This window comes from Polypterus senegalus, chromosome 13 (assembly GCF_016835505.1).
Source record: "Polypterus senegalus isolate Bchr_013 chromosome 13, ASM1683550v1, whole genome shotgun sequence".
Lineage (NCBI taxonomy): Eukaryota > Metazoa > Chordata > Cladistia > Polypteriformes > Polypteridae > Polypterus > Polypterus senegalus.
This window is the reverse complement of record NC_053166.1, coordinates 156,030,317-156,056,632: the sequence shown is the minus strand read 5'-3', so window position 1 is coordinate 156,056,632 and position 26,316 is coordinate 156,030,317. Positions and strand designations below refer to the sequence as shown.

Here is a 26,316-nt window from a genome sequence, read left to right as displayed (position 1 = left end):
TCTGTTGTACTTGTTAGTGAGTCTGTCTGAGCTGCAGATCAGTTAGTCTGTTTCTCATTACGTGTTTTCTGATTGTGCTGCCCACTTTATAAATGAGATTCTGCAACCGCTGCCCCCATTAGGGTACTTGCTGGTGTCTGGAGGTGGACCTGAGGGGCCATCCAGCATATCTGCCCTCTTTCACAGGTAAGGGACTGAGTGATAAATACAGTGGTGTGAAAATGATGGTTTTTATTATTTAGGGGAAAAAAATCCAAACCTACATGGCCCTGTGTGAAAAAGTAATTGCCCCCTTGTTAAAAAATAACCTAACTGTGGTGTATCACACCTGAGTTCAATTTCCTGATTACTGCCACACCTGTTTCAATCAAGAAATCACTTCAATAGGAGCTGCCTGACACAGAGAAGTAGACCAAAAGCACCTCAAAAGCTAGACATCATGCCAAGATCCAAAGAAATTCAGGAACAAATGAGAACAGAAGTCATTGAGATCTATCAGTCTGGTAAAGGTTATAAAGCCATTTCTAAAGCTTTGGGACTCCAGCGAACCACAGTGAGAGCCATTATCCACAAATGGCAAAAACATGGAACAGTGGTGAACCTTCCCAGGAGTGGCCGGCCGACCAAAATTACCCCAAGAGCGCAGAGACGACTCATCCGAGAGGTCACAAAAGACCCCAGGACGACGTCTAAAGAACTGCAGGCCTCACTTGCCTCAATTAAGGTCAGTGTTCACGACTCCACCATAAGAAAGAGACTGGGCAAAAACGGCCTGCATGGCAGATTTCCGAGACGCAAACCACTGTTAAGCAAAAAGAACATTAGGGCTCGTCTCAATTTTGCTAAGAAACATCTCAATGATTGCCAAGACTTTTGGGAAAATACCTTGTGGACTGATGAGACAAAAGTTGAACTTTTGGAAGGCAAATGTCCCATTACATCTGGCGTAAAAGGAACACAGCATTTCAGAAAAAGAACATCATACCAACAGTAAAATATGGTGGTGGTAGTGTGATGGTCTGGGGTTGTTTTGCTGCTTCAGGACCTGGAAGGCTTGCTGTGATAGATGGAACCATGAATTCTACTGTCTACCAAAAAATCCTGAAGGAGAATGTCCGGCCATCTGTTCGTCAACTCAACCTGAAGCGATCTTGGGTGCTGCAACAGGACAATGACCCAAAACACACCAGCAAATCCACCTCTGAATGGCTGAAGAAAAACAAAATGAAGACTTTGGAGTGGCCTAGTCAAAGTCCTGACCTGAATCCAATTGAGATGCTATGGCATGACCTTAAAAAGGCGGTTCATGCTAGAAAACCCTCAAATAAAGCTGAATTACAACAATTCTGCAAAGATGAGTGGGCCGAAATTCCTCCAGAGCGCTGTAAAAGACTCATTGCAAGTTATCGCAAACGCTTGATTGCAGTTATTGCTGCTAAGGGTGGCCCAACCAGTTATTAGGTTCAGGGGCAATTACTTTTTCACACAGGGCCATGTAGGTTTGGATTTTTTTTTCTTCCTAAATAATAAAAACCATCATTTAAAAACTGCATTTTGTGTTTACTTGTGTTATATTTGACTAATGGTTAAATGTGTTTGATGATCAGAAACATTTTGTGTGACAAACATGCAAAAGAATAAGAAATCAGGAAGGGGGCAAATAGTTTTTAACACCACTGTATATAGACAGATAGATGTGAAAGGCACTATATGATAGACAGGCAGAAAATAAATGCCCTCCTTTATAGATGAGGTATATGGTGCCTTTCACAGACAGTCTATTTGACAGAATGAAAGGCATAACATAACAAAGATCGCTAGATAGATGAGAACGACACCATACAGTACATCCAGAAAGTATTCACAGCACATCACTTTCTCCACATTTTGTTATGTTACAGCCTTATTCCAAAATGGATTCAATTCATTTTTTTCCTCCGAATTCTACACACAACACCCCATAATGACAACGTGAAAAAAAGTTTACTTGAGGGTTCTGCCAATTTATTAAAAAAGAAAGAACTGAGAAATCACATGTCCATAAGTATTCACAGCCTTTGCCATGGAGCTCCAAATTGAGCTCAGGTGCATCCTGTTTCCCCTGATGATCGTTTAGATGTTTAATTGGAGTCCACCTGTGGTCAATTCAGTTGATTGGACATGATTTAGAAAGGCACACACCTGTCTATAGAAGGTCCCACAGTTGACAGTTCATGTCAGAGCACAAACCAAGCATGAAGTCAAAGGAATTGTCTGTAGACCTCCGAGACAGGATTGTCTCGAGGTACAAATCTGGGGAAGGTTACAGAAACATTTCTGCTGCTTTGAAGTTCCCAATGAGCACAGTGGCCTCAATCATCCGTAAGTGGAGGAAGTTCGAAACCACCAGGACTCTTCCTAGAGCTGGCCGGCCATCTAAACTGAGCGATCGGTGGAGAAGGGCCTTAGTCAGGGAGGTGACCAAGAACCCGATGGTCACTCTGTCAGAGCTCCAGAGGTCCTCTGTGGAGAGAGGAGAACCTTCCAGAAGGACCATCATCTCTGCAGCAATCCACCAATCAGGCCTGTATGGTAGAGTGGCCAGACAGAAGCCACTCCTTAGTAAAAGGCACATGGCAGCCCACCTGGAGTTTGCCAAAAGGCACCTGAAGGACTCTCAGACCATGAGAAACAAAATTCTCTGGTCTGCTGAGACAAAGATTGAACTCTTTGGTGTGAATGCCAGGCGTCACGTTTAGAGGAAACCAGGCACCGCTCATCACCAGGCCAATACCATCCCTACAGTGAAGCATGGTGGTGGCAGCATCATACTGTGGGGATGGAACTGGGAGACTAGTCAGGATAAAGGGAAAGATGACTGCAGCAATGGACAGAGACATCCTGGATGAAAACCTGCTCCAGAGCGCTCTTGACCTCAGACTGGGGCGATGGTTCATCTTTCAGCAGGACAACGACCCTAAGCACACAGCCAAGATATCAAAGGAGTGGCTTCAGGACAACTCTGTGAATGTCCTTGAGTGGCCCAGCCACAGCCCAGACTTGAATCTGATCAAACATCTCTGGAGAGATCTTAAAATGGCTGTGAACCGACGCTTCTCATCCAATCTCATGGAGCTTGAGAGGTGCTGCAAAGAGGAATGGGCGACACTGGCCAAGGATAGGTGTGCCAAGCTTGTGGCATCACATTCAAAAAGACTTGAGGCTGGAATTGCTGCCAATGGTGCATCGACAAAGTATTGAGCAAAGGCTGTGAATACGTATGGACATGGGATTTCTCAGTTGTTTTATTTTTAATAAATTTGCAAAAACCTCAAGTAAACTTTTTTCACGTTGTCATTATGGGGTGTTGTGTGTAGAATTCCATTTTAGAATAAGGCTGTAACATAACGAAATGTGGGAAAAGTGACGCGCTGTGAATACTTTCCGGATGCGGTGTATGATGATGTGAAAAGTGTAATATAACAAAGATAGATAGATAGATAGATGTGAAAGGCACTAAATTACCGACAGATGTTTTTTTTTTTTTCTATCTGTTATATAGTGCCTTTCAAATCTATCACAGAAGAAAGCACCATTTCATAGATATGAAAGTTGCCCTATAAGAGAAAGCTAAATAGATGTGAAAGACACTTTGTAATTGACAGACAGAAAATGCCCTGTATAATAGATGAGGGGTACAGTATCTAATGCCTTTTAATCTATTTGATAGATATGAAAGCCACTATATAACAGATAAATCACTGTATGATAGACATGAAAGGCATAATATAACATAGATAGGTAGATAGACGTGAAAGGCACTATATTACAGACCGTGTGTTTTTTTTTCGTGCTCCACATTATAGTGTCTCCCGTCTGCATTCTGGAGGTCTGGGAAGGGGACAGGGTGCCAGCGTCTGAGCGGGTAGGCATTATCACGATCTGTCAGGCAGACCGCAGTTTGCGAGACTCCAGGCCTGTGTGAGTAACACTGGAGCACCACCAGGACCAGGCCTGTCTCCTTTTCTTTTCACTCGGCACCCCTCAGCCTAGAAATATAACAGCAAGTCAAGTCGACTGCAGAACCTCCCCAATGAGGGTCTACTGATAAGTGGGATCAGACTGAGGAGAGGAGTCGGGAAGAATTTTATTTCTTGCTGCAGAATCATCTTAACATCACCAGAAGGAAAGAACTGGTCACTGACTTTCACCACACCAAAGACACTTTATGTCTGGTCACTGTTAAGGTAGTGGCTGTGGAGGTGGTCCAAACCTACAAGTACCTGGGGGTCCACATCAATGACAGGTTAGACTGGGCTCGTGACACAGAGGAGCTTTATGATGGTCAGAGCCGGCTCTTCTTCTTTAGGAGTCTGCACTGCTTTAATTTGAGTAGTGACATCCTTCACATCTTCTACAACTTCGCCCTGGCCGGTGTGGTGTGGTGTGCTGGTGACATCACTTCAAGAGGGGCTCACCAAATAAACAACTAATTAAAAGGGTGGGCTTAGTTATGAGACACATTCTGGAGCCCCTGGTGGTAGAACAGAAAAAGAGAATGACGACAAAACTGAGTGTTGCACCAACACTGAGGACTTCTATACAACGCCAGATTTCACCATGGGAGTTCTGTCTATCTTTTGTAGCCTGGAGGGGGCGCCACTGAGCCCCAAACCCGAAACACAGTAACCTCCCACAAGTTTTATGAATAAAATACAGGATATTTATTCTCACAATGCACCGCTTCACAATCACCTCATCAGAAATGAGCCAAAATACACAATAATTACACCATTCTTCTTCCTCCTTTCTCCACCAGCTGAATGTTACCCACTGTCTCTCGACTCTGACTCCACCATAGCAGGCAGCAAGGCTCCCTTTAACGCCAGGACCAGGAATGCTTCCAGTGCCACGCCATGTCTTCTGTTGAGTACTTCTGGGCCATAAGCAAAGCCCCCATTTTTAGTCGGGAGACCGACAGAGCAGCATTTCCGGACTCCAAATCCCAAGCACCCCTGCGGGTGTCCCGACTGAGTTCATATGTGAGGAGCTCTGTCAACTAGTGTATGGGGATGGAACTGCGCCCAACTCCTGGCTATCGCTGGTCCTTCCGTTATTATGGACACAAAAGTTTTTTTTTTTTGTTCCACCGGCCTATGCGTTTGTCGTTCTTCTCTGGCCTCCCAGCTGGGATACCGGCCCTCCTTCTACACTATCTATCTGTTATATAGTGCCTTTTACATCTGTCGATCTAGCATATCTGCCTTTTATCTATGTCATATAGTGCCTTACCTATCTATCTATCTATCATATAGTGCCTTACACATCTATCTATCGATCGTGTAACCCCGTGTTGAACTAACACAGAAGATGGATGAATCAGATGGATCTATAAGTACAGTATAAGTAGAGTTTATTCATACATATGCAAATCACCAAAGGAGTTTTTTTTTTTTTAGTGATGCAGGAGGGATCCCAATCAAAAGACCGCCCACTCCCTGTCCCGGGTCGAAATTGAAGCCGCGGTCTTCGGGATTTTAAGGCAGCTGCCCTAACGCCTGACCCGTAATTCGTGTTCTTTTATTCTGACAGCTGCAGGCGCCGCTATTTTTCTCGGCTGGACAGATGTGGCCGGTCAGCGGGCTGCTTTTATCAGCGTTTTGTGTCCGCAGGCGCTCGCGCTGTGGGGTTCTGATTCGGTTAACAATCAGAGTGATCGGCTGGACGTACACTTTCTCTAACGCAGTTTTATTAATTTATGTATTTATTAAACAAACATTTCGAAGTTTCTACTCCACGGCTGCGCCTTTCTCCAGCCAGCGCGCGCGCTCCCCGCCTTTATCCCCGCCCCCTCACTTCCTGAACCACCTGACTGCGGAAGCTTCCGTTGCCATAGCGACGCGCAAACAGATGCGCGCCCGCCACTCATGCGAAATGCCCGCTCAGGATGGAAGGCGCCTGAAGACCGTCGCCCGCTTCTGCCTGTTCCAAAACCGAGAGGGTCCTCATAATCCGCGGCATCGGTGACCGACCGGCCGGCTGTACCTTGGCTAAAGCCCTGCTGGATCCGGTAAGGTTCACTTTGTGCCGCCAGTTGGCCCGCTTAAAGTGTTTGTTTCAAAGAAAAGTCTTTCGTCTCGTAGCTTGTGCCGGTACCAGCTCTGCATTTTGTTTTACTAACCTTCATGTTAGTCTGGTGTTGTTTTTTCAGCACTCCTCTCCCGGTAATTTCATAGTTTTTTTCTGCTGCTGTAGTTGGCTTCTGTGCCAGAATTGCCATGGCAGTAAGTTCCCTTCATTCCATCACAGCTTTTTTTTCTGAAACTTCTCCTCCTTTTCTTGTAACCTTTACATAACATTTTCAAATTGACCATATTGTCCCATATTTACTTAATTTTATTGGGGAGCACAGCTGTCTTAGCAGCACTGGGTGAAAGGCAGGGACCAGCCATGGACAGGGTGATAGACATCACAGGAGTTAGTCATGTAACCACCCACCCTCAAACAGGGCTGGTATGGAACAGCCAATTGATATGACTCACACATCTTTGGGGAAGGTGGGGGGGTCCAACGTAGACACAGGAAAAATGTGTAAAAATGACTAGCTGTGAGATGCCAGCTCCATCAGACAGCAATACTTGCTCCACTGTGCCACCAAACCAGCGGACCTCATAGACTGACAAATATTTTATTGATCCACTGTGTGGACACCTGACCATCACACCTATTTGAACATATTGGACATCCCATTCCAGAATCATGGCAATAATATGGATTAATTAATATAGAGCTGCTGGCCCCCTCCGTGCTTCTTCCCACCAGATTTTTGGAGCGTGCCCAGTTCAGCCCAAAGAGCATTTGTAAGGTCGGGCACCAATGTTGTGTAAGAAGCTTTGGCTCACAATTGGCATTCCAGTTCATGCCAGTTCAGGTATTCAGTAGGGTTGAGATCAGCGCTCTGTGTTCCTCTAGGAGTTTATGGACCTGGCTTTGTGCACAGAGGGAAAGTCATGGTGGGACAGATAAAGGGCCTTCACAGAAAGCTGCCACAGAGTTTGAGGCACACAATTGTCTAAAATGTCTGTAGCATTAACAGTACCCTTCACTGAACCAAGCAGCCAAACCCGAACCCTCTCCGTATCCCACATCCACCAAACGTCTGTGGTCCAGAAGGTAGTCTTCTCCTGGCATCCTCCAAGCCCATAATGGCCCATCAGACTGCCAGATTTTGAAGTGTGATTCATCACTCCGTATTTCCACGGCTCCAGAGTCTAAAGGCGGCGTGCTTTACATCACTCCAGCCAACACTTGGCGTTGCATATTCTGTAGTTATCTTAGGCTTGGCCATGGAAGCTCCTGCTGATGTTGCTTCCAGAATTAGTTGGGAACTCACTTGTGAGTGACGTCACATAGGAGAGGCCATCTTTACATGCTATGCACGTCGGCCTCAGCGGCCCCACTCTTTGAGTTTGTGTGGTTTACCACTTCATGGCTGAGCTGTCGTTGCTCCTTTCACTTCACCTATGTTTAACATCCATCCATCCTCCAACCCGCTATATCCTAACTACAGGGTCACGGGGGTCTGCTGGAGCCAATCCCAGCCAACACAGGGCGCAAGGCAGGAAACAAACCCTGGGCAGGGTGCCAACCACCGCAGGGCACACCCACCCACACACCAAGCACACATTAGACTCGCCAATCCACCTAACCAGCATGTCTTTGGACTGTGGGCGGAAACTCACGCAGACACGGGGAGAACACGCAAGCTCCACCCAACCTAACTGCAAGGCAGCAGCGCTACCCACTGCGCCACCGTGCTGCCCCTATATTTAACAACAACATTTATTTCTATAGAGCGTGTTTTCATACAAATTCTGTAGCTGAAAGTGCTTTACCAGATATAAAAATAAGATTAGGCAATGCTAAGTAACAAAGAATAAAGTAAGGTCTGATAGTCAGGAGGACAGAATAAACTAAACAAAAAAACTCCAGAGAGCTGAAAGAAAACCCAAAATCTGCAGGGGTTCTGAGGCCACGAGACCACCTGGCCAGCCCCCACGGGGCATCCCACCTAACATCAATGAGCTCAATCAGGCCTCAGCGTTTTCAGGGTTCACATGGAAGAATAAGATGATGGCGGTCATGTGGACCTCTGGTCTTCAATCCATCAATGTAGGGCCTGCATGGCATCCTGATCAGGTGGTGATGGCACAGATTGGCACCACAGAAAACCAGAAAAAGAACAGCAGAGAAAGTAGGAGTTAGTATGGATTGTGGATCCATGATAAAAAAAGATAATTCAATGCATATACAGAATATCAGGGTTAAACTACAACAACAACATTTATTTATATAGCAGATTTTCATACAAAAAAATGGAGCTCAAAATGCTTTACATAAAGAATAGAAAAATAAAAGCCATAGTAAGAAATTTAAAATAAGTCAACATTAATTAACATAGAATAAGAGTATAAAGTCCGATGGCCAGGGAGGCCAGAAAAAACAAACAAAAAAAAACTCCTGGAGAGAAAAATAAAATCTGCAGTGGGTCCAGACCACGAGACCACCCAGTCCCCTCTGGCCATTCTACCTCACATAAATGAAACAGTCCTCTTTATATTTAGGGTTCTCTTGGAAGGGCTTGATGATGACGGTGATGCAGACTTCTGGCTTTTAATCCATCAATGTAGGACATCACAGTGCTTTGAGTAGGTGGTGATGGCGCAGACCACCACCACAAAAAACCGGGAAAAGAAACAGAAGAGAACTAAAATGAAGGTCTGAGAAAGCCATGTTACAGTAACGTGTTTTTAGCGGTATTTTTAAAGAGCTCCACTGTATTAGCCTGGCGACTTTCTATCAGTCAGCTATTCCAGATTTGAGGTGCTTAACAGCAGAAGGCCACCTCACCACTTCTTTCAAGTTTAGCTCTCGGAATTCTAAGCAGACCCTCATCTGAAGATCTGAGGTTACGATTTGGAGTGTAAGGTGAGAGACATTCTGAGATATAAGATGGAGCAGATGATTTAAGACTTGGTAAACCATCAGCAGGATCTTAAAGTCAATTCTAAATGGCACAGGTAACCAGTGTAGTGACGCTAAGACTGGGGTGATGTGCTCGGATTTTCTTTTCCTAGTTAGGATTCTAGCAGCTCCGTTCTGCACTCGTTGTAATCGACTGATGTCTAAATCACTGAGCTCTTCAGTACGACCCGTTTTACTGCCAAAGGAGATTGCAGGGCTGTGCGCTTGTTAACAATGAAACACCGGAAGTCAGTCATCTGGGGAGGTGTCCACATATTTTTGGGCATACAGCGTCTCTTTTACTGACCTCCCAGTCTATGCCCAAATGCCCAGTGTTCCAACAGGGTTGAGCCTCCATGCTCATAACCCGTGGCCCGACTGAAAATCAAGGGGGCTACCCTCTATCGGCCCGGGGTAGAAACTGTCCCGACAATCCTCTTTTTTTCCTCTGTCTTGATGGGTTTACTGTCCTCCCAGTGTGTCTTGATGGTTTCACTGTCCTCCCGGTGTGTCTTGATGGGTTCGCTGTCCTCCCAGTGTGTCTTGATGGATTCACAGTCCTCCCAGTGTGTCTTGATGGGTTCGCTGTCCTCCTAGTGTGTCTTGATGGGTTCACAGTCCTCCCAGTGTGTCTTGATGGTTTCACTGTCCTCCCAGTGTGTCTTGATGGGTTCACTGTCCTCCCAGTGTGTCTTGATGGATTTGCTGTCCTCCCAGTGTGTCTTGATGGGTTTGATGTCCTCCCAGTGTGTCTTGATGGATTCACAGTCCTCCCAGTGTGTCTTGATGGATTCACAGTCCTCCCAGTGTGTCTTGATGGGTTCACAGTCCTCCCAGTGTGTCTTGATGGGTTCACTGTCCTCCCAGTGTGTCTTGATGGGTTTACTGTCCTCCCAGTGTGTCTTGATGGATTCGCTGTCCTCCCAGTGTGTCTTGATGGGTTTACTGTCCTCCCAGTGTGTCTTGATGGGTTCGCTGTCCTCCCAGTGTGTCTTGATGGATTCATAGTCCTCCCAGTGTGTCTTGATGGGTTTACTGTCCTCCCAGTGTGTCTTGATGGGTTCACTGTCCTCCCAGTATATTCCATTTTAACCACCACTGTTCTTACATTTTGTAATCTTGCTTTTCCATTAACCTGCATCTACACCGATCAGCCACAACATTAAAACCACCTGCCTGATATTGTGTAGGTCTTCTCTTGTGCCACCAAAGCAGTGAGGCATGGACCCCGTAAGACCTCTGAAGCTGTCCTCTGGTCTGTGGCACCAAGACATTAGCAGCAGATCTTTAATGTCCTGTAAGTTGCTCGGTGGGACCTCCATGGATCGGACTTGTTTTTCCTGTAAATCCCACCGATGCTCGATCTGATGGAGATCTGGGGAATTTGGAGGCCAAGTCCACACCTTGAACTCTTTGCTGTGTTTCTCAAACCATTCCTGAACAGTGTGGTGGGGCGCTTTATCCTACTGGAAGAGGCCACTGCCGTCAGTTAATGTAATTGCCATGACAGGGTGTACTTGATCTCTAACACTCTTTAGGCAGGTGGCACGTGTCAAAATAACACCCACGTGAATGCCAGGACCAAAGGTTTCCCAACAGGGCATTTGTCCATAGCAGATAGCATCACACTGCCTGGGCCGGCTTTTCCAAGACTATTTTTTGAAGGACGATGATTCCAGCTTATGTTATATTTTAAAATAGAAACTGTCAGTCAGTCAGTCAGCCAGTCATCGTCCAACCCGCTATATCCTAACACAGGGTCACAGGAGTCTGCTGGAGCCAATCCCAGCCAGCACAGGGCCCAAGGCAGGAACAAACCCCAGCCCACTGCAGGGCACACACACACACACACACACACACACACACAAACAGGGCAGCCATTCTTGCGCCAGTACACTCACCGCACATTAACTTTCAGGTGCTGAAGGGGTGACAGATAGGTTAGCAAATAAAAGGACAGGGATCAGGGGACCAGAATGGATGAGGCCATAACAGTCAGTCTACCCTGGACTTGGGTGGCACACCCAGCGCCTTTTTGAAAGATCCCCAGGGATCGTTTATGACCGAAGAGAGACATCATCTTGGTGTTCCATCTCATCTGAAGGGCAGCACCAAGTGCATCACAGCGTCCCCATCACTGCCCTGGGGCATCAGGATCCACACACAGACTTCAGGGTTAGCACCCCCTTAGGTGGTCTCTCAATCCTGGTACTGGCCTGATCCAAACAATGCCTAGCGGGCTCGTAGGGTACAGGTGCTATGGCGGCTGTTGTTGCTCGCTGTCTGTCATGTTTAGCACTCATTTTGCCTTTTGTTCTGGTTTATTGCAGCTTGCCCTTCCGAGTACCGACTAAAGAAGCAATCTGCCATCTTCATCCACGATGAACCCTGGCGAAGGCAGCGGCATGGCTCAGATTCTCAACAATGACCAGTTTCTTATGGCGACAATGTAAGTGGGGTTATGGGAGAGGGCATTAGAGACGGGCCCCACCTAAGCAGCTATCATCAGCTTGCCACATCTATCGCTGGCACTTTGCGTCTTCTGTGACTGCCAGTCTGTCTGACCCGCTTTTGTACCCCAACTTCAAGACAATCAAAGTGTATTGTAATGGCTGAAGGTGACCTGTTAATTCAGAGACAATACGCCCATCTGTGCAACACTTGGAGCACGGGTGTCGATCTCCGGGCCTGGAGGGCAGCTGTGGCTGCAGGTTTTCATTCTAACCATCTTCTTCATCAGTGACCAGTTTGTGCTGCTAATTGCCGTATATACCTGCGTTTAAGTTCTCCCACTTATAAGACGGGGCTTGATTTTACCGTATAATTTCGGGTATTTTATAATGTCGGTGAGGGTGGTGCAGTGGTAGCCCGGGTCCTTCTCTGTACCCGGCACTTCCCGGGTCCTCCCTGCGTGGAGTTTGCATGTTCTCCCCATGTCTCCCACAGTCCAAAGACATGCATGTCAGGTGCTTGGTGTGTGTGTGCGAAAATATGAATATGAAATATAAAGAAAATATGAAGCTGGTTTTAAAATTAAAAGTCATTGAAGTGGCGAAAGAAATTGGTAACTGCGCTGTTGCAACAAAATTCAATGCATCTGAGAAACTGGTGCGAGATCGGAGGAGGCAAGAAGATGGGGGGGAAAAAAAAAATGTAAGTATCGCATTTTTGAATGGGCGTCCAAGCTGGGGTCTGATTTTATGATCGATTTTTCAGGTTTCAAGACCCGACTTACACGTGAGTACATAACGGTAATCCATCCATCATCCAACCCGCTATATCCTAACTACAGGGTCACGGGGGTCTGCTGGAGCCAATCCCAGCCAACACAGGGCGCATAGACAGGAAACAAATCCGGGGCAGGGCGCCAGCCCACCGCAGGGCACACACACACACAAACCCAATTTAGAATCACCAATGCACCTGACCTGCATGTCTTTGGACTGTGGAAGGAAACCCACGCAGACACGGGGAGAACAAGCAAACTCCACGCAGGGAGGACCCAGGAAGTGAACCCAAACTGCAAGGCAGCAACGCTACCCACTGCACCACCGTGCCGCCCCCACATAACGTCTACTATCCGCTTTCGTAGTGATGATTGACCTTCAAGATTATTCCTCTTTTTATTTTATTTAATTGTAGAGTCAACTCTCGGCATTGACCAACAGGGTGGTTGTGCGGCGCTTGCGTTCCTTCCCACCTTCACCGTCACCTCCTCTACCTCTGCATAAAGTTTGTCATGGCCTGTGCCAAGATGGTCAGGTTTAAGGCCACATCCTGAATGCGATGCCAAAGACATTTAACATCCTCATACTGATGCCAAGCCCTTAATTAATGGAAGAATTCCCAGAATGCCTCCTTGCAGGGCCATCTAGACCTCATGTATTAAGTAAGTCTAAAGGGTTGCAGGGATATTTAATGAAATAATGAAAATTGCCTGTGGTGGGTTGGCGCCCTGCCCGGGATTGGTTCATGCCTGGCGCCCTGTGTTGGCTGGGATTGGCTCCAGCTGACCCCTAATGACCCTGTGGTTAGGATTCAACAGGTTGGAAAATGGATGGATAGATAAAAATTGTCCCCCCCACCCCCAAAAAATGTAAAACACCTTACATTCAAACTCAGTGTGTTACTTGCTCATTTATCTCCTTATATAATACGCTGCCATGGCTGTCTGTTTGTCTGTCCGGCATTTTAAATCACCTGTCGTTCACAAACCGTTTCACCGATTGACCTGAAATGTGGTCCACATACACTACGTGACGTCTGCTGTCCGCTTTCAGGGTGATGATTGACCTCCTCTTTTTATTTTTATTTTATTGTAGAATCAACTCTCGGCCGTGCGGCGCATGCGTACGGGCGCCGTTCTCATCCCGACCACCTTCGCCGTCACTTCTCCCACCTCTTCATATCTTAAATCATTCTTGAGGCAGATTAAAGACTTAAGTGCCAGCTTAAGAGAAAAATGAACGAAAACGTACTAAGAAACTGCAACACAAACACTGACTTCATCAGTTTTAACGCGAAAAGATTCCGACGAAAGAAGAGAAGAAGCGGAGCGTGGAGAAGAGAAGAGCTGCTCAGGAAGCACAAGCGCATCGACCTCTGAGCAAACAAACGATAAACGTACAGAGAAAGAAAGAGGAGGAGAACTAGGAATAGTCAAGTCAAGTGTATTCACTGCACGTTATCATGTGCTGCGCCATTACCGGTGTCCTTATATTTATTGAATTTGACGTAATTCTTATGCATTGATGGTTGCATTGCATGGATGGGCTGTCGGTTCTTCCTTTTCCCGTTCGTTTTGGATGACGCAGCAGCCATTTTGTTTTCACTTCCTTCCCTAATTTCTAATTCAGCCTATTCCGTGATTTATTTCCTCGCTGTCTGCCACAAGGCTACAGCTCTTGTTAAGCGCACACCCCCACCTTGCTCTGACTGATATGTTTGGACTTCTCGGTTAATGGTAACGTAACCTAATCTAACATTCTCAAGCCCGCTTAATCTGATTCAGGGTCCCCGGGGTCCCTGTTGAGTGTGCTAACTTGATTTCTTTCTTTCTTTCTTTTCCTAGGCCAGAGACAAATTTGGCAATCGTTCCAGTGAGATACAAGCCACTGTGGCAAGACGTTACACCTGTTGTTACCGTACCAGACGATGACCTGCTGGTCACCCACATCAACCAGACTGCTGACTTACTTGTAAGCAATTGTTGTGTACTTGGGAGGGGAGGGATGGGTGACATGACAGTTAAGATGGAGGGCGTGCGAGGTTTGATGCCCTCTCAGTATCGTACTTCATTATTCATATTAATGTACTTCCCTGGGCGGCTGTCTACACAAATGTTTTTAAAATCATTCATTCATTCATTTGCGGGGGCAACGGTATTAGGCCCACACATCCCTTTCCCAGCCACACTTCCTAACTCGTACTGCGGAATCCCAAGGTGTTTTGAAGGCCATCTTGGAGGCATAAAGTCATATGAAAAAGTTTGGGAGCCCCTCTCAGCCTGCATAATAATTGACTCGACTTTCAACAAAAAAGATAACGGTGGTTTGTCTTTCATTTCCTAGGAACATTTGAGCACTGGGGTGTTTTCCAAACAAAGATTTTTAGTGAAGCAGTATTTAGTCGTATGAAATTAAATCAAATGTGAAAAACTGGCTGTGCAAAAATGTGGGTCCCCTTGTCATTGTGCTGATTTGAATGCCTGTCACTGCTCAATGCTGATTATCTATCTATCTATCTATCTATCTATCTATCTATCTATCTATCTATCTATCTATCTATCTATCTATCTATCTATCTATCTATCTATCTATCTATCTATCTATCTATCATATAGTCCCTTATCTATCTATCTATCTATCTATCTATCTATCTATCTATCTATCTATCTATCTATCTATCTATCTATCTATCTATCTATCTATCTATCTATCTATCTATCTATCTATCTATCTATCTATCTCCCTTCTATCTATCTATCTATCTATCTATCTATCTATCTATCTATCTATCTATCTATCTATCTATCTATCTATCTATCTATCTATCTATCTATCTATCTATCTATCTATCTATCTATCTATCTATCTATCTATCATATAGTCCCTTATCTATCTATCTATCTATCTATCTATCTATCTATCTATCTATCTATCTATCTCTATCTATCTATCTATCTATCTATCTATCTATCTATCTATCATATAGTCCCTTATCTATCTATCTATCTATCTATCTATCTATCTATCTATCATATAGTCCCTTATCTATCTATCTATCTATCTATCTATCTATCTATCTATCTATCTAATGACCCAAAACACAGTTCAAAATCTACAAAGACATTCATGCAGAAGGAGAAGTCCAATGTTCTGGAATGGCCGTCACAGTCCCCAGACTTGAATATCATTGAAAATCTATGGGGTGATTTGAAGCAGGCTGTCTATACTTGGCAGCTATCAAATTGAAGTGAACTGGAGAGATGTTGTATTACAGAATAGTCAGAAATACCTCCATCCAGAATCCAGACACTCATCACAGGCTACAGGAGGACAGCGTCTGGAGGCTCAAAGGAGCAAAAGGAGGCTCAGCTAAGTATTGATGTCATATCTCTGTTGGGTGCCCACATTTATGCACCTGTCTAATTTTGTTATGATGCATATTGCATGTTTTCTGTTAATCCAATAAACTTAATGTCACTGCTGAAGTCCTACTGTGTCCATAAGGCATGTCAGATATTAAAAGGAAGTTCAGCCAATGAGAAACAAAAACCCAAAGAATTAAGAGGGGTTCCCAAACTTTTTCATATGACTGTATAGCCCTCCAAGCGAGCCCAACGTCTTCCTCGGGGTCTCCTGCCCGTTAGTCGTGCCCATAAAACTGCCACTGGGAGGTGACCAGACGTAATGCGTATCAGATACCTGAATCCCCTCAGTTGGCTCCTCTTGATGTGGAGGGTCAGTGGCTGTACTCCAAGCCTCTCCTGGATCTCGAAGGGAAAGCTTTGCCATCCTGCGTGTACCATGTGTACCCACGATCTCATGCTTTCAGTCAGTACCCAAAGCTCATGACCATAGGTGAGGGTAAGGACATGGATCGACTCGTAAATCGAGAGCCCTGATCCTTCTTCACCATTACAGATCAGTCGAGCGACCGCATTACTGCACTCGCCACCCCTTATCCATCCATTGATCTCTCCGTCACTTTTCCCCTCCCTTGGGAAGAAGACCCCGAGGTACTTAAACTCCTCTACTTGAGTCAGTAACTCACCTGCCACTTGGAGAAGGCAGTCAAATTTTTTTTCTACTGAGGACCATGGCCTCAGATTTGAATGTGCTGACCCTCATCCCCGCAAACCATCCAAACGTATGCTGGAGTTCACAGCCTGATGGAGCCAGCATGGCCACGTTACCTGCCAAAAATCCAGTGACGCAATTCTAAGGCCACCGAACTGTCCCTCCGACTGACTGCGCCACGAACATCACATTTTTCACATCGTTTATCCGTTTTAAAGTAGCTCAGAGGGGTGCTGAGGGAACAGTTAGAGACACCCAACACAAATAAAAAGCCTACAGTACCTCAGACGAGCTGTAGACGTTTACATAATACAAAGATACGCCACACGCATTCCTCTTGTGACCTCCATACCCCCCACTTCTCCCACTAGCTCAGACCTCCAGCCGGCCTCAGTCTCAAAGCACTTAGCGGGGGTGAGGCATCCAGGCCTAGCGATCTGGACTCCTGCAGGCCCAAATGCTTGCTGTATTGTATCTTGTAATTAATTCTGTTCTGCAGCGAATGCAAGGTCCAAAGGTGCATGCTGGAGAGACCCAGACGTCAGAAGAATGGCTCAGCACCCACAGCCTGGAGTACATGAAGCTTACAATCGCACACCTACTCACTCAAGGCAGGTTGATTACGTAAGTGTTCACTGGCCTTTTTTTTTTTTTTCCCTTATGCTTACATAAATGCTGAGTCTTCTTGATAATTAATGTTTGCCATTAAATGCTAAATGAATAATGAGCTCTTTTTTTGATGGCTGAAATGCCAGATTCCCCCGCCTCCTCAGGTTTTGAGCTCTCTTCACTTTGAAAGCTTCTGTCATTTCCTCCTCTTCCTTTCATTTAACTTAAGTAGTCCTCTGGCGTGAGCTTGTTAGACGCTTCTAAGGATTAAAACGGCGAATGTGTGGATGGTTCGTTAAAAAGACCCAGAAACGTAACAGAGCCCCTGGTTGTCTTTCCTCTATTGACTTTCTTCTTTTCCTTCTTCTTTCGGCTGCTCCTGTTAGGGTCACCACAGTGGATCACCTTGTTCCATCTTTTCCTGTCTCGTCGTCTTGCTCTATCACACCCACCACCTCAGCACATCCATAAACCTTCTCTTAGGCCTTCCTCTTCTCCTCTTACCTGGCAGCTCTATCCTTAGCACCCTTCACCCAATGTAGCCAGTATGTCTCCTGTACACAGGTCCAAACTAACACCATCTCGCCTCTCTGACCAACCTGAGCCGACCCTCTAATGTCCTCGTTCCTAATCCTGTCCATCCTTGTCACACCCAACATCTTTAACTCTGCCACCTCCAGCTCTGTCTCCTGTGCCACCGTCTCCAGCCCATATAACACAGCTGGTCTCACTACCATCCTGTAGACCTTCGCTGTCACTCTTGCTGATACCCGTCTGTCGCCAATCACTCCTGACACTCTTCTCCACCCATTCCTCCTGCCTGCACTCTCTTCTTCACTTCTCTTCCACAATCCCCGTTACTCTGTACTGTTGACCCCAAGTGTTTACATTCCTCCACCTTCGCCAACTCTACTCCCTGCATCCTTACCATTCCACTGATCTCCCTCTCATTTAATGATCTCTCCTCATCCTGCTCGACTTTTCATCTGCCTTCAACATAGTCAACCACCATATCCTCTTTGCCACTCTCTCAGACTTTGGCATCACTGAGACCTCTTAGGCACATCCCACCGTGTGTCCTGGTGAGGAGAGACGACACGAGGGTGCCCCAAGGATCAGTGCTGGGTCCTCTTCTCTTCTTTTCTTTCTATACTCCTCCTCATTCGACCCTATTATCCTATGGTTTCTTCTAACAGTGCCACACAGTATCAGGTATAATCTCTGCATGTCTCATTGATATCGCAACCTGGATGAAGGAGCAGCATCTCCAGCTAGTCCTGGCAAAGATAAACCTTCTTGTTATCCCAGCTTGTCCATCTATTCAACACCCCATCTCTGTTGAGCTCGGCACACTATTATTATTATGTCTGTAGACAACCTTGGGGTGGTGATCGATGACCAACTGTCCTTCATTGACCACCTTGCTATGGTCTCTGGGTCTTGCAGATTCACTCTACACAACGTCCGTAAGATCAGGCCGTATCTGACAGAGTTAGCAACACAACCACTGGTCCAGGCTTTGGTCTTGTCACTTCTGGACTACTGCAGCTCTCTGTTGGCAGGAGTTTGTTCCAGCATGTGTCACCAAGCAGCTGCAGATGATTTGACTTATCAAATAAATGCCAGTATCATTACATAACAGTATTTTGACTGATTTAGTTTATCGTCAAGCAGACACAGTGACACAGTGTTACCCCTAACCTCTACCCTAACCCTAAGCCTAACCCTCGGTCTAGACCTCATGCCTGGTTGTTGTCTGTGTGAATCTTCGTGTTTCCACCATGTCTGCGTAGGGTTTCTATTTTGAGTATTTGGGCCCAAAGTCTTGCAGATTGGGTTAACCAGAGACTGTAAATTGGCCTCCCTGTGTGAGTGCAAGTGTGGCACATTCCTCGCGATGGACTGTGGACCTATTCGGGGGTGTTTCCCACCTTGCACCCACTGATGTTGCTGGTGCAGGCTTTGGTCTTGTCACGTCTGGACTACAGCAGCTCTCTGTTGGCAGAAGTTTGTTTCAGCATGTGTCACCAAGCAGCTGCAGATGACTCGGCTTGTCAAATAAATGCCAGTATCATTACATAACAGTATTTTGACTGAATTAGTTTGTCGCCAGGCAGACACGGTGACACAGTGCTTGGAGTTGCCACCTCACAGGTTTGGCGTCCTCATGTCCGGTTGTTGTCTGTGTAGGGTTTCCTTTAAGTATTCGGGCTTTGCTTCCACATCCCCAAAGACTTGCAGGTTGGGTTAACCGGGGACTGTACATCGCAAGTGTGGCTCATTCCTCGCGATGGACTGTAGACCTGTCCACGGCTGTTTCCCACCTTGCACTCACTGATGCTGTCGCTTCTGGACTACTGTAGCTCTCTGTTGGCAGGCGTACTGGCGTAGCACCAAGTCTCCACAGATGACTCAAAATGCGGTAGCAAGTCTGGTGTTCATCCAGCCGAGGCGGGCACGTGTCACTCCTCTCTTCAGGTGACTATATCGGTTCCCTGTAGCAGCACATAACAAGTTTAGTTCCTCGATATTTGCTTACAGTGTAGTCGATGAGTCGGCACCCATATACAGTATACGAAGATAGCTGTGAGGTCCTCTGCTCCTTCTTGACCACTCAGGTCTGCTGGTGATGCCATCTCTGGACTCTTTTCATGTGTATCTCTTACTTGGTGGAACGAGCTGCCCACCTCCATCTGAAATGCTGACTCCCTCAGTGTGTTTAAGAAGCGTTTGAAGACTCTTGTTAGTAGAGTTTCTGTCTAACTCATAATGGCCGTTAGGAATTGCAACTCTCGCTGGTACAGTGGAACCTTGGGTCACGAACGTCTCAGAACACGTACAAATCGGGTTACGACCAAAACATTCGCCAAACTTTTGCATCTGTTCACGACCACACACTCGGGTGACGAACAAGCCAGTTTCCCTTCCGGTTCATACGCGCCGATGATTTCCGCACGTGTTCAGTCTCTCCTTGTACATTGTTCTCGGTCAGACGTGCGTGCATTCACTCTGAACTCTTTGTGATCTATCTCGTGTGCTTTTGCGTTAATTTTGCAATTAACCATGGCCTCTAAGCAAGTGAAGAGTGGCAGTGTTGGTGAGACGAAAGGTTCGAAGAAAATTGAAATCGAATTAAAGAAAGAAATTATTGAAAACTTGTTACTGAACTTCCCGCCCTGTAAAGAAGTCAAAATCTGCAATTTCGACTATTCTAAAGCAGAAAGAGGCCATTAAAGCAGCTGATGTTGCAAAAGGAGTTCCAGTGTTAACCAAGCTGAGGCCTCAAGTGCTGGAAGAGGTGGAAAAACTGTTACAAGTGTGGCTGAAGGAGAATTAATTTGCAGGAGATAACGTAAGCGAGGCGATGTTATGCGAGAAAGCCAGGGAGATTCATAGCGATTTGCTGCAAGGTTAGTTTTCCTGATTGTTTATGGTTAGTTTTTGTATAAATTAAGGATTTTTCAAATTTTCATTTTTTTCCCTGTGCTTAAAACTCGTTAAAAAAAAAAGTGTTTACAGCGAGCGGTTCATAAGGCTGTAGCGTGAACTCTTGCAGTGTTAGTTTTCTCTGTTTTCTCAGTGTTATTCAATGTTTTTACATTTAGTTTATTATTACGCTGTGCATTCTATGGTATAATTAACTATTTTTGTGATTAAAAATCTTCAAAGAAAATATATTTACATACAGTTCATATGGTCTGGAACGGATTAATTGTATTTACATACAGTCCTATGGGGGAAATGAGTTCGGGTCACAAACAAATTGGGTTACGACCAGAGTTTTGGAACGAATTACGGTCATGACCCGAGGGTCCACTGTATTTGTGTTGTGTTCTTCCCTTCTGGAGATCATCTTTCTAGCCTTGTCCTGTGACACCTCTCCCAAAACAGCCCCCTTAGACTGATGCTCACTTGATTACGTTGACCTCTTTTTTGCAAGTCACTTTGGAGAAAAGCGTCTGCTAGGCACATAAATGTACATGTCCATGTGCTGACCACCTTGCCTGTGTTCTCAGCAGAAGCCACTCACCAAGCTGCACGTGAGCGGTAACTTTATACCGTTGTGTATCCTTGCCCCCCATGCCAGTTTGTTGAATGGATATTTTAGGGCCCAAAACCTTTTGCCAATGTGAACTTTCCAATAGAGAGAGCTGTGGACTGACATTCTGACGGCGGTTATGTTTTGTTTTCTCTCTTTTCATAGGACCAAAAGTCACTTCAAAAGAAAGCATCTAGAGTTCAGTGCGACTTCGATCAATGAATTTGAATCCCAGCTTTATGAGTGAGTATCACGCTGTGTGCGGAATGACGTTAGCCACAACTGTCCTCCCGATGTCAAGGTTCTCAAAGTCCTCCTGTTGTTTGCACCCAATAAATGATCCTTCATACTGATGAGATGACACTGTAGGTTAAGAGGGGCCATAGATAACAAAAGTCTTTAGAGTCCTGGAGCTTCCTGACTTGCTAAATGGCTATGAGACATGGACGCTATCCAGTGACCTCAGACCAAACCTGGACTCCTTTCTTTGTGTCATCGGAGTATCATTGGGTACCACTGGTTGGACTTTGTGTTGCTCATGGAGTCCCGAATGAGGCACTTGACCTGCATTGTGAGGGAGCGTCAGATATGACACTACAGCCATATGGCACGATTACCCGAGGGTGATCCTGCTCATCGTTGAGGACCCAGAGTGGCTGGACCAGGCCAAGGGGACGCCTACGTAACACCTGGCTGCTGTGGGTGGCACTAGACCGTGTGTCTGTCTGGGGGGGGTTGCCAACCACGATCATGATTGCTATTTTGTCGTGTGTGTGTGTGTGTCCTCGGAGTATCATTGGGTCCCGCTGGTTGGACTTTGTGCTGCTCATGCAGTCCCGAATGAGGCACATGACCTGCATTGTGAGGGAGCGTCAGTTACGGCACTACGGCCATTTTTCTGTTGGCTCACTTAGGGAGCTTCAGACAATTAGTTGCTGCAGGTTTCATTTATTATTTAGGGCATTTAATTGTGTTATATTTACCTTAAATTAGGTGTCTTTGCTGTTTTAAGTTTATCAAAGTGGGTATTGTTTAGGGTCTGGGGACGGATTCATTCATTTTCCATTATTTCTAGTGGGACAAATCAATTCGTACTTTGAACAATTCAGAGTTCAGACAGCCTCCTGAAACAAATTAAGTCTGAAGTACGAGGCACCACTGTACGGGACACAATCCTCCAATACACACAAAAAAATCCTCCATCTCTCCTCCAGGTAAGCTTTGTCCACTTCCTCCTGACTCGACTCACCTGGAGAAGGCTGGGTGGCTTCTTTTTAAGGCAGACCTGTGAGTTCTTCTGGTGTGAAGCACGTCTGGGTCAGGCAGAACCTCTTTTCAGGTATCCAGCTTTTCTTGTAGCTCCCTCTAGTGGGACCTACACACCCTGCCGGGGCTGCTCACCAAGACTACATTTCCCAAAGTGTCCTGCAGGAGTTTGAACGGGCGCTTCACCCGAGGGAAGCTGCCTTCTAGCATAGTGGAGGGTTAAAAAGCCACCCGAGACCCTCCTCCCTTGTCCATCCAGCTGGGCAAGAAATCCTCCTGGATCCCGCTGGGATGCCCGTCCATCCTCTTGGGCATACTGTATAAACTGAAGGCATTATGGTCTGCTGGTTCCTGGAGTGCAGACCACAGGGTTAATGGTCCAGTCCACCCTGAGGGTGATCCGGCTCGCAGGTCCCTCGTTGTTGAGGACCCTAGTGGCTGGACCAGGCCAAAGAGATGTCAACCTAACACCTGGCTGCGGTGGGTGGGACTGGACTGCGTGTCTGCCTGGGGGGTTGCTAACTGGGGTCCCGATTTCCATTTCATCGTGTGTGTGTCCTTGGAAGTATCCTTGGGTCCCGCTGGTTTGACTTTGTGTTACTCATGGAGTCCCGAATGAGGCACATGACCTGCATTGTGAGGGAGCGTCAGTTACGGCACTGCGGCCATGTGGTGTGATTACCCTGCTCACAGGACCCTCATTGTTGAGGATGCGATTGGCTGGACCAGGCCAAGGGGACACCCACATAACACCTGGCTGAGGCAGATTGAGGGTCATTTCTGGAGGGTGAGATTGAACTGTGCGTCTGACTTGGGGGGGTTGCCAACCAGGATCCTGAGTTATTTCATCATGTGGTGGGTGCGGCAATGCCCTGTGCTGGTGCATCCTCCCCAACCTGACCTGACCTGACCTGACAGATAATATGCCTAAAATAATAACCACAAATAAAACGAGTGTCACAAATATACCTCTACAGCCTAAACAGCAGTGCTTCTTGCATCCCCAGGCGGCTCCCAGCTGAAGCTTCAGGCTCAACGCCAACACAAACTCCAGTTGGGTCATCAGTTCCTTAGTGGGCCTTGTCTCACCCGCACTCACAGTGCATGACTGTCTTCTTTTTATTTTGGTCTCTCTGTATCCCGCTTTAGTCCGTTGTGAATCAAGTATGAAGTTACCCAGGGTAGGCTGCCACCTTTGTCCTCCTCGCCAGCTAAATGGATCGTAGACTCGGCTACTGTTTCAGACAGGATACTTAAAACCAACAGCCACATTATTATTGATTAAATATTCATTGATTATGTGGTCTGTTGCTTTTAAAACTAACAGAAATTGTTTTCCCAGGGTCGGGATTGAGAAGCGAAATTGCACAACATTGTCCTTGAGAAGTTCCTATACGGTTACGCTAGACTCTCAATATTTATACATCCACGGACTCCATAATGCCAACGCTAATTCCAGAAACCACTCCTTGTCCCTGCTGTTTTAAATGCTATGGATATCTAGATGTCAAAAGCGGCTAAAGAGCCGTGAACGTGTGACGGGGTGGGCACAACGCTGCAGTGTTTGCTGCACAAAACGCCCTTATCGGTTTGATCTGTTCAGGACACACAGACAACTCCAAGTTTCTGTGTCGATTGACCTCCTTACCCTTGTCAAAGTGAGGTCATTTTCAGTCACGGTCGGTCTACTAAACCTCTCGAATACAGGATGGTGCCAGGCTGGCAGAGGCTCCCGTTTATCTCCACTCTCTTAACCGTTTCACTTAGCGCGTGGGAGGTCATGCTTTACTGTACCACATATTTGTTCCAGTTGAAGTAAATTAAAAATGATTAATCGTTAAAGACTGATGGGAAATATCCTCCCATGGCCACGGTTTTCAGCGCTGAATGACGTCTTTCTCTCTCTCTTGGTTACAGGGCCGTGGAGCTGTATCATCGGCGGATAGGATGGCTCATGCAAGGGAGCAGAAAGGTATTTTGCCCGCTATCTCTTTATTCTGCTTTAAACTCCCGTGTTGTGCTGGAGTCACATCTTCAGCTCATCTTAATTATTGTCGGCCAGCCAATCAAAGCACTTTAACGTACCACAGGGTGGGCAAAGTCGTTCCTGGTAGGCCGCAGTGGGTGCAGTTTTTCCTTCCAACCCAATAGCTTACTATGTAGCATTTCTGCTTTATTTTAGCGGTCTTGCTCGTTAGGATTTTGAACCCTAATTGGTTAATTTAGTCTTATTCTCGATCTTCCATGGCTCCTTATTAGCCATAAGATGCAAATGACAAAAGAAACCAGCATTTTTCCATTTAGTGTGTCTCCATTTATTTATTTGGTTTAATGAAATGGTGAAGAGAAAAAAGTGAAGGACTGAGAATTACTCGTCTGTTTTACACTTCAAATCATTGTCTTAGAAAGGAAAAACAAAAAAAGTCTAATATATGAGAATGATCTGACATGGCACTAATTAAATTATTGGCAAGGATTGTGTTCTTATTAAGCAACTGGGTTGGAACACAAAACCTGCAGCTGCTTACGGCCCTCCAGGACTGACTTTGCCCACCCCTGACCTAACAAAAAGTTTTGTAGGTGGCTTCTAAGGACATCAGATTAGTGATTAATCTCTAGATATACAGTATATACAAAATCCAACGTCTGTCTGTCTGTCTGTATGTCGGTCCAGTTTCACGAGACAACTACTTAACGGATTTTGATCAACATTCCGTTGATTTTGCGACTTCTCTCATCGTGCTAAGTACTAGAGTTTGCTTGTGGTACCGATTTATTTGTGCAAATCCGAGAGAGACGCAGCGGACCGAGGGGTTGGGTCCTCCTCACTCACGCATCTGCCTCGGGGCGTATCTTACATCCGCTTAGCTAGCAAACGACAGAACTACTTAACAGATTTAGATCGGCTTTTTTCTAGAATTTTCTTGAACACACCGTTGATTTAGCAACTTCTCTCATTGCACTATGTTTCATAGTTCGCTCACAGTACTGATTTATTTGCGTGAATCTGAGAGACATGCAGTGGGCTAAGGTGAAAGGGGCGGGGCTCTCCTCACTCACGCGACAGCCTCAGGGCGTATCTTACCTCAGCTTAGCTAACGAACGAGAGAACTACTTAACGGATTTAGATTGTTTTTTTTCTAGAATTTGCTTGAACATTCCGGTTGATTTTGCGACTTTTTGCGACTTCTCTCATCGCATTAAGTATCAGAGTTTTCTTGCGGTACAGATGTATTTATGCAAATCCAAGAGAGAGACGCAGAGGACCGAGGGGAGGGGGGTTGGAACATCTTCACTCACGCACCAGCCTCAGGGCGTATCTTACTTCAACTTAGCTAGCGAACGAGAGAACTATTTCACAGATTTAGATCGGGCTTTTTTCTAGAATTTGCTTGAACATTCCGGTTGATTTTGCAGCTTCTCTCATCACACTAAGAATCATAGTTCGCTTGCGGTACCGATTTATTTGCGTGAAACCGAGAGAGACGCGACGGCCCGAGGGGAGGATGCCCTCCTCACTCACGCACCAGCCTCGGGGCGTGTTCCTTAACTCCGCTTAGCTAGCGAATGAGAGAACTACTTAATGGATTTAGATCGAGTTTTTTAATCGAATTTGCCTGAACGTTCAGGTTGATTTTGCGACTTCTCTCATCGTGCTAAGAATCATAGTTCACTTGCAGGAGCGATATATTCACACTAATCCGAGAGGCTGGGCCGCGGGGGATGGCTAGTTTACAACATTATTTTACAATATAAAAATCATATTGTACGTGCTGTGGCCACTAGGGGGCAAACCCCAGACACGATTACGCACACAGAGTCCCGGTTTCAAATCCCGTACTTTCATTACAATAACAAGTACTTTTTACAGGCTTCCTTCCTTCATTGTCATTGCAGCTCTCACAGGACACAATCCAGCCCGGTAATAGCGATCGTCCCTCTCGTTGCTCCTTCTCGTCTTCTCCCAGGGGAGTGTTGTCCGGATCCTCTCCTGATTTCCTGAGCCGAGTCTTTCAACGTTTGGACCCAGGAATACTTGTGGTGCTTAACTAATCACCTCCAGGTTGCACTTCCATGTCCTGTGAGGCTACGGTGGTC

The 26,316-nt window shown here is 46.0% G+C and overlaps 1 protein-coding gene across 4 annotated transcripts in view; it reads left to right on the top strand.

Moving 5' to 3' along the window:
• Window positions 1-5,886: 5,886 nt before the first annotated feature.
• Window positions 5,887-26,316, top strand: part of vwa3a (von Willebrand factor A domain containing 3A) — a 116,163-nt gene continuing 95,733 nt past the window's right edge. For 3 of the 4 annotated variants that reach the window (XM_039775576.1, XM_039775577.1, XM_039775575.1), the window contains exons 1-6: window positions 5,887-6,049; window positions 11,334-11,452; window positions 14,075-14,201; window positions 16,804-16,928; window positions 21,118-21,195; window positions 24,136-24,190. In XM_039775576.1, the coding sequence (XP_039631510.1) occupies window positions 11,385-11,452; window positions 14,075-14,201; window positions 16,804-16,928; window positions 21,118-21,195; window positions 24,136-24,190 (453 nt within the window). In that variant the 5' untranslated portion in view covers window positions 5,887-6,049; window positions 11,334-11,384. Of the gene's footprint in view, window positions 6,050-11,333; window positions 11,453-12,810; window positions 12,893-14,074; window positions 14,202-16,803; window positions 16,929-21,117; window positions 21,196-24,135; window positions 24,191-26,316 lie in introns of those variants that run through there. The other variant, XM_039775578.1, reaches the window with a different exon arrangement.